Source organism: Megalops cyprinoides, chromosome 3 (assembly GCF_013368585.1).
Source record: "Megalops cyprinoides isolate fMegCyp1 chromosome 3, fMegCyp1.pri, whole genome shotgun sequence".
NCBI classification, from domain to species: Eukaryota; Metazoa; Chordata; class Actinopteri; order Elopiformes; family Megalopidae; genus Megalops; species Megalops cyprinoides.
The window spans coordinates 34,067,143-34,074,988 of record NC_050585.1 but is presented as its reverse complement, the minus strand read 5'-3'; the positions used below and the strand labels follow the sequence as shown (position 1 = coordinate 34,074,988).

At 42.1% G+C, this 7,846-nt stretch overlaps 1 protein-coding gene and 2 non-coding genes across 3 annotated transcripts; all 3 read left to right on the top strand.

The window, feature by feature from the left end:
• The first annotated feature begins 1,616 nt into the window (after window positions 1-1,616).
• On the top strand, window positions 1,617-6,526 carry LOC118774665 (40S ribosomal protein S3-like). Its single transcript, XM_036524061.1, has 7 exons — window positions 1,617-1,677; window positions 2,394-2,524; window positions 3,271-3,364; window positions 4,295-4,389; window positions 4,633-4,820; window positions 5,471-5,672; window positions 6,438-6,526. Exons 1-6 carry the CDS (start codon window positions 1,648-1,650, stop codon window positions 5,668-5,670), a joined length of 738 nt encoding a protein of 245 aa, XP_036379954.1. The 5' UTR covers window positions 1,617-1,647; the 3' UTR covers window positions 5,671-5,672; window positions 6,438-6,526.
• Window positions 5,214-5,363, top strand: LOC118775804. The gene has a single exon (XR_005004869.1). It is a non-coding gene; the product is annotated as a small nucleolar RNA SNORD15 (small nucleolar RNA).
• LOC118775803 lies at window positions 5,883-6,032 on the top strand. The gene has a single exon (XR_005004868.1). It is a non-coding gene; the product is annotated as a small nucleolar RNA SNORD15 (small nucleolar RNA).
• Window positions 6,527-7,846: the final 1,320 nt, after the last annotated feature.

Here is a 7,846-nt window from a genome sequence, read left to right as displayed (position 1 = left end):
ACATCGTACTAATGACGTCAAAGAACAGTGGTTCTGAATGTGTTGTGTATTGGCTGTAAAAGAAAAAAGGTTTGTATTTATTGTGAACAAATGTTTAATAAAACAAACTGAAAAATAAATTGTGCATTTCACGATTTTCTGATCTGTTGCTTTCTGTTTCAATGCCTGACATTTCATCAGTGTTGTTTCAAGTGTTGCCACCATCCGAAACATCAAAAAAACAACGAAAAATTAATGAATGGTTTCCCTAGCAGCTATATAATATGGGATAATGGAGAGCTGGGCAATATCATTAGTTTCATCTGTCTGCCATGAAAAAGGAGCTGCAATAACTTTGGTGTCTCCACCACCATAGCAAAATACAAGCCATTCTGGGAAACAGTTTAAGATTTAAAATGCCCAGCTAGAACTTAATCATAACTGGCAATTACAACTAAATCCTTGTATAGTTGCTTTTATTGTCAGAATCTTTGCCCTCATCATGCCATCTAAAACAGTTACCATCACCCCAGCTAGGGGGATATGCCATTGAAACATTTCAGAGCTGCCCTATATTTCCTCACCATTTCCTGATACCCTGCTGCTTGGAGACGACTGCCTTCTTCTACTCACTGCTTGCTGAACAAATGTTCTGATTTTAATGATGTGCTTTATCGAATTCTCATGCCGTTTGCAAGCTATGTCAAAATTTCAGAGATCATAAAATACTTTTCTTGACCAAGTCAGTATATTCGCTTGTCTTACAAAGTACTGAGTCAGGTGATGGAGGTAGTACTCATCAAAGGCTGTGCCTGGTTATCTATAAGGTGTCTGTATCTGGGCAAGACCGATTGGTTTTCATAAGGCCCTGTATTATCGTCCCTGCAGGACAAGGTGTGTGTAATGCCCAGCCGAGCTTCTGGGTGGGACTAAAATTTCGTTATAATGTTGTAATCATCCAATCACAGCCAGAAAAATAATTTCGTTGAGCTCAATTGAATTCCACATACCTAGTTGAAAGTGCTGTTAAGAAAAAGACCTATGCTCTGGAATTTAGCCAATTATTTAAAACAGGTCTTTGTCATATAGCCCACAGAGGCAGCTTGATTTCACGGTAAATTTCAGTAAAACATTCCCGTTAGCTGATGTAAAGTTAAATTGTGCTTTACCAAGGATATGTGAATGGGACAGCTACTTACAAGTTATCTAGCAAGGCTGGTTAGTTAACTGCTGAAAAAAAATATTGTGCTAGCTTTATTCTAAACTGAATTTCATTTAGTTAGCTTTACTATGAAAATTAGTTTTGCCAGATAGATAGCTACGTAAACAAATGATAGCTACGTGAGCAGGGTGTTATTTTCAGTTAGGTGATGTTGATTGACTTGATTTTGGCAGATGTCATCCTTCAAAGTAATACATACTGCAGTAGCCTATAAAAACGAAATTTAGTGAAATAAACATTAGTTCCATTATTGATTTCATTTTGATATTTACTTCAACGTTATAATTCACTTGTTGAATTTTAACATTTTTGATCGTACATACAGCTAAATTTCTCCAAACGCAGACACGGATGCACACGCACAAAATTGTTCCAAAAGAACACGTTTATCTTAACTTCCGCCGGATCCTTTCCATGGCCCTTTCCTGTCAGCGGCACGAAACAAGATGGCTGCCCAAATATCAAAGAAGAGGAAGGTATGCAATTTTATTTACTTGTAACTGGTCAGAGGGGCGTAGCTCAGATTAAATTCTTTTTTGTTGTTATTAGATACAGTCTGTGAATTCTGTCAGCGTGTTTGTGCATTACGTTCCAGATACAGTGCGAGAGGATTGATTTAGATGTTACTGCACTGCCTTACTGTGCCTTAAACATGGCAGGAACTGCTGTTTCAGATGGTCTTACTTGCTAGCTGGATACTTACAATATAACCGTATGTAGCTTTATTTAGGGGTCATACCATGAGGGCACCAACTGGCGTGTGATCCGACTTTTAAGTGTATTATTTGTAAACTAGGTTGGCGTCTGCTAATGTTGGTAGCAAGCTTAAAATTATAGGCACAAAACTGTGTCCCGAAAATACTTAATGTCATTGCAGTGCACACAACTGTCAGTAAATTAATTGTCCACAACGCCTATCCACACTACAAACGCTGTTAGTGCTTACGTTGTAGCCTTACTGGTTTTGTGAATATTACTAAATACAGTGGGCGAGTGTTGCGCCATGCAGTACAGTAACTTCGCTACCTAGCGGTTCATTGGTTTACCGTAGTTTGACAGCATCGTTTGTGATGCTGTATGTTCCATTTGAATGTTGGAATAAGGCTCGCAAATTTTTTGAAGAGATGAAAGTACCGGCAGTTTACTTTTTTTCCAAAACGAGAAGTTTAAACGCCCTCTTTCTTTCTTGTAGTTCGTTTCCGACGGTATATTCAAAGCTGAGCTGAACGAGTTCTTGACTCGGGAGCTCGCCGAGGATGGGTACTCCGGGGTTGAGGTTCGTGTCACCCCCACCAGGACAGAAATCATCATCCTGGCCACCAGGTGAGACAACAAAATGTACATGTCCTGTCTGCTGTACTTAAAGAAGAGTTGCCGACATGCAGTAATCCAACTTTAATTGCACAGGTAGCAAGTCAAACCGGGTTGTTGTGATTAAGCTTGAATACGAAGCAGATGAAGGTGAAAAAACTTGCAATACACATCCAGGCAGAGACGTGACATTGTGTTTGGGTGGAGATGATAACACTCCCCTCAAAAGCATTATGATGATCAGTGGGAAAAGGGAACAGCCTACCACTAGGGTTTGTAGTGCAGGGCCCCAGCGCAGTGAGGCCTTGCTATTTGATGACAGGCATTTGTCATCAAATAGCAAGGCCTCATTGTCCATTATGGATTAAAGGGGACTGTACAAGAGTGAACGATTTACACTTACAGTGCCTCTCCCTGTTGGTTGCCGAAGCGGATAACTGAGGTACTGTGTCTGGTTTCATAAACTGACTTGTTAGATTATAGATTTTACAAGTTTGATAGTTGTCACAACTCTACAGATAATAATTGCATCACAAAACCCTCTTGATGGCTGTGTATCATTGCAATGGCAGCATTAATATTGTTCCTGAACTGTTATTCAAGTGCAGGGACTTGTCATGACAGGACATAGACTATGTTGTGTGATAGATGTGTGGGCTCCTGGTGATACAGAAATGTTGTTGTATTGAGTAAACTGGTATCTTTGTTTCTGCTGGTCGTGATGGTTCTGCTTCTTGACAGTTAATATTCCTTTCCAGAACCCAGAACGTGCTAGGTGAGAAGGGGCGTCGCATTCGTGAGCTGACTGCCGTTGTCCAGAAGAGGTTCGGATTCCTTGAGGGCAGCGTTGAGGTGAGTGGCAGAGAAAAGGGTGCAGCTTGGGTTTAGAGCAAGAGACTGGTCAACCCCTCAACCCCTCAACCCCTCAACAAAGGCTGAGTGCCACTTGTTGGCTTTTTCCACACTGTAATTAGCTCTTATTTCAGAGGCCTAGTGGCTACTGTTCACTCTGACGTATAGATGGAAGGTTCAGTTGCCATCAGAGTTGCAGTAAAGTAGTGGTTGGTGCTTCTTGATGAGTGCCTTTCTGCTTAGCACCCAGCACGCTGTTATGCTGTGATATTTGGAGCTTTAGTTGGATAGCGTTTAATTTTACTAGTTAAATAGGTTGTCTGTAGCAAAAATTAAAACCGCTTATATCCTGTCCAGTACTATGTCGGTTTTTAACTATAAATCTGTTCTTCTTTATTTCCAATTGAATTGAATTCCTTTATTATCATTGTATATAAGCACAACGAAATTTTTGGTGCACTCTCCGTAAATGGAAAAAAAAATCCATAAAAAAAATTAAAATGAGAGTCCATAACACATTTTAAAAACTGAGCAGTATATAATAAAACTATGAGCAGTATATATTAAAACCTATGTGCAGTATATGATAGACGGTAGATAATAAAGTCAATAAATAACAATAAATACTATGTGTTTGTTTCTTTCTCGAAGAGTTACCATTTGTAGCGAGCACCTTTGCTAGTAGGGTTTGAAGGTAATGGTCCAGAAGCTCCAAATTTCCATTGATCAAAGTCTTGCAGACGGCGTTATGTTGGACTGATCCAATATTTCAAACTAAGTTTAACACTCGCAGCCGCTTTGGACCATTGAGAGTGAGAGGGTGAGGCCTGAGTTCCAGGTGAACAGAACAGGGCAGTTTCTAGGTTTGTTTAAGAGTGCACAGTGTTAAATAACTTGTTTCTCTTTGTCTCGCTCTGCCCTTGTCTCTAGCTGTACGCTGAAAAGGTTGCCACCAGGGGGCTGTGTGCCATCGCCCAGGCTGAGTCTCTCCGATACAAGCTGCTAGGCGGCCTGGCTGTGCGTAGGTTAGTCTCCTGTTTGGGTTGCTTTGAAGAAGCACATACTACATGGCTCACGCCTAGCAAGTTTTACAGAAGATCCAAGTGAAGATGGGCACTGTCTGTGCTATGGAGCATGAGGGGGAAAACCGGTCCTTGCTGAGAAACATGCTATAATGAGACCTTGTGGGGTCCACAAGGAGCCATTTTGAGATGAAGTCGTCTTTGATGGAGCATGGCTGAAAACTCCTTTCCTTGTTTGCCGTTCAGGGCATGCTATGGAGTCCTCCGCTTCATTATGGAGAGCGGGGCCAAGGGGTGTGAAGTGGTGGTCTCTGGGAAGCTCAGAGGACAGAGGGCCAAGTCCATGAAGTTCGTGGACGGCCTGATGATCCACAGCGGAGACCCCGTCAACTACTATGTCGACACCGCTGTGCGACACGTCCTGCTCAGACAGGGTGAGGTCATTAACTTGAGGCAAAACGTTGATATGGCAATGCATGTTCTTTTCCTGGGATAAAACAACCATTCCATTGTTACTACCATTTTACTACCTACTACAGTGTGTGGAAAGTTATACATTTCCATTAAGGAATTCAATCACTGTGCTGTAAGCACAGTCAGAACAAATCAAATTTCAAAAAGGCAAAGTTGTTTTCAGAGTGTACTTACCATTTTTAAGGGGAACCCCAATCAAATAAGTTTGTATTTACAGTAAATGAAGCTACCTACATTTGTATTGGTGTTCCAGTGTATTTCTCGATTATGGTCACCAGGCATTTAGCATAGTTGGGTTGTCTGAAAGCAGCATCACATTGTATTTTGATGTAGCAGTGTGGTGGAAAGACCCCCTTCAGTGATGATTCGATGACGAGTCGGAATAGGACACAGCCTGCTCTGTGGGGTCCTGGCTCAGGGCCACGTTCTGTGTCTCTGGGCTCAGGCCTCCAGAGCAGCGTGGCCTCATTGTTTGATGACATAGAGGCATTTGTCTGAGAAGGGTTTATCTATGTGTTCATGTGCATCAAAGGGAAATGTGCATGTTGTTTTGCAACAGGTTTTTGAGGTTATCCAATCATACCTGGCTGATAATGTAATCTGTCCATAGGTGTGCTCGGTATCAAGGTGAAAATTATGCTCCCCTGGGACCCCAGCGGTAAAATCGGCCCCAAGAAGCCCCTCCCTGACCACGTGAGCATCGTGGAGCCCAAGGATGAAGTCCTCCCCACCACCCCCATTTCAGAGCAGAAAGGGGCCAAGCCAGAGGCCCCCATCATGCCTCAGGGACCACCTGTCGCAACTGCATAAAGGTGAGGAGGACTCTGGGGAAACGATGGACACTTTTTTTTTTTAACACAAATTCAAGCTTGGGAAGCTATACCATAATTTTCCCCATCTGGTCACAGAATATGATATGTCCCTTCATAAAATTAATTTTCCTGACCATTCATAAAAAATCTCAAAATTGACATATGTCGTCTGGCATTGTTTGGGGTTGGTTGTGTGGGGGCAGAGACCCCCTTCAGTGATGATTCGATGACGAGTCGGAATAGGACACAGCCTGCTCTGTGGGGTCCTGGCTCAGGGCCACGTTCTGTGTCTCTGGGCTCAGGCCTCCAGAGCAGTGTGGCCTCATTGTTTGATGACATAGAGGCATTTGTCTGAGAAGGGTTGTGGTTAAGATATCACAACAGTATCCCCCACATTCCCCCATCTCCAACCAATTTTCCACACCCTGCAGCCCTCACCACTAATCCCATAGAACAAAATGTGGGACACACCAGCTTAGTTGACTGCAAGCTTTTCAAATGTACTGGTACACAATGTATTTTGCCTCACTGCATTTATATGAACTGCAGGTGAGTAAGCCTTTGTCCCACCAAGAATAGTGAAACCCTGCCATGTCAGTTCTTCAACATCCTGTCCAGTGGAATGCTACTCTACCATTTAATCAAATTTCATTGGAAAATCACTTTTAGTATGTTCCAGAATAGACATTATAAGTAGCAAAGCTGAGCTGAAAGTTCATTCTGAAAGTCAGAATGCACCTGTCGTCATAAGTATTTCTCTTGCAGGTTGTCCACATCAGCTGGAGATGGAACCCTTGGATGTTTTCTGTAAAAACTTAATAAATAAATAAAACTGGTAGATATGTGTCTGTTAATGTTTTAAATGTATCGATTTTCCATTTTCCCCTAGCATGTTTGACTTGAAAACAGCCGTTGATTATGAACAAAACAATGGATGTGAAATCAGCAGTTTGCTTTTTCCTGTTTTCTAATTCAAGAGGTGTCTCAACCCTTTCGTACGGTCACACCGGTGTGATTAGCGCTTTTGCGTGTACAGTTGAACCGGTGTGATGAGAACAGTAGATTGAAAAAATTCTAGCTAACGTTAGCTTTGAGGAAACAGTGATTTAACATTACAAAGTATAGTAAATGCGGCGGTGAAAACTATGAGAAGCTTAACGCTAAACATAACGAACCATGTAACCTAACACTCGCCCTACATAGCATAAAAGAAGTGAAAGGGTTAATAGGAGACACTAAATACAGTGAATGCAGGGGAGGGGGATCATGGAGTGGAACATGTTGGACAGGTAGGATGTGTTTTTTTAATTCCCCTTTTCTGTTTCAGTATCAGCTGTAGACACTAGTAGGTTCATCTCAGTGTGACAACCTCTGCACTTGTGCAGGAGCATTGAGGCAAGACAAATGCACAAAACTGCATGTCACACAATATGTGACAGTACAGTAGAGTGGGTGCTGATGACATCCAGGCAATTCAAAGGCTTCTGACGAATCACAAGTTGTCTGGGAGCTGTGAGACATACCCACCGCTACCCCTGGTGGAATGAAGCCAGTTTGTACTGCCACTGTGTGATCACAATCACTGTTGGCTGATAACATGGTGGAGAACGTGAGGCATAGAGTTCCGCTTGCACCCAAAGCATTGGCCTTCACCACCACTACTCGAAGCCCCCAGCTGTTTGAAAGTATATGAAACTCCCCACACACCCCCATCCATCTTTTGGGTACTGTCAGTATTATACAAGATGACTATGGTTGACATGTAACACCACATGAAGCTCCTTTGGGGCCCGGATTAACGTTCACAGGGACAGTGCATTCCAATTGCAATGTGGTCTCTTGTATATCCTAACAAGCTTGTATGCCACATTTATAGTATGTTTTTTTTTTTTTTTTTTATAAAGTGCACCGTCCAATGTAGGAATTTTTTTTTAAGTGATGGCCACTGATTTTTCTTGACATCCACAGCTCCGAGGGTGCTGGAGGTGCCTGTAAACGAGGGACTGTAAATGTTGCAGTCTCTATTCAGAGAATAGCTTCAATTATGTAATTATAACTGGAGACAGAATGTGGACCAGAAATGTGCATTTCAGGTTGACACCACTGATTTTTGAAAATGAAAGCATATTATAATTCATCTCATATTACAGCTAACCAGGCATCAGAAACCTAGG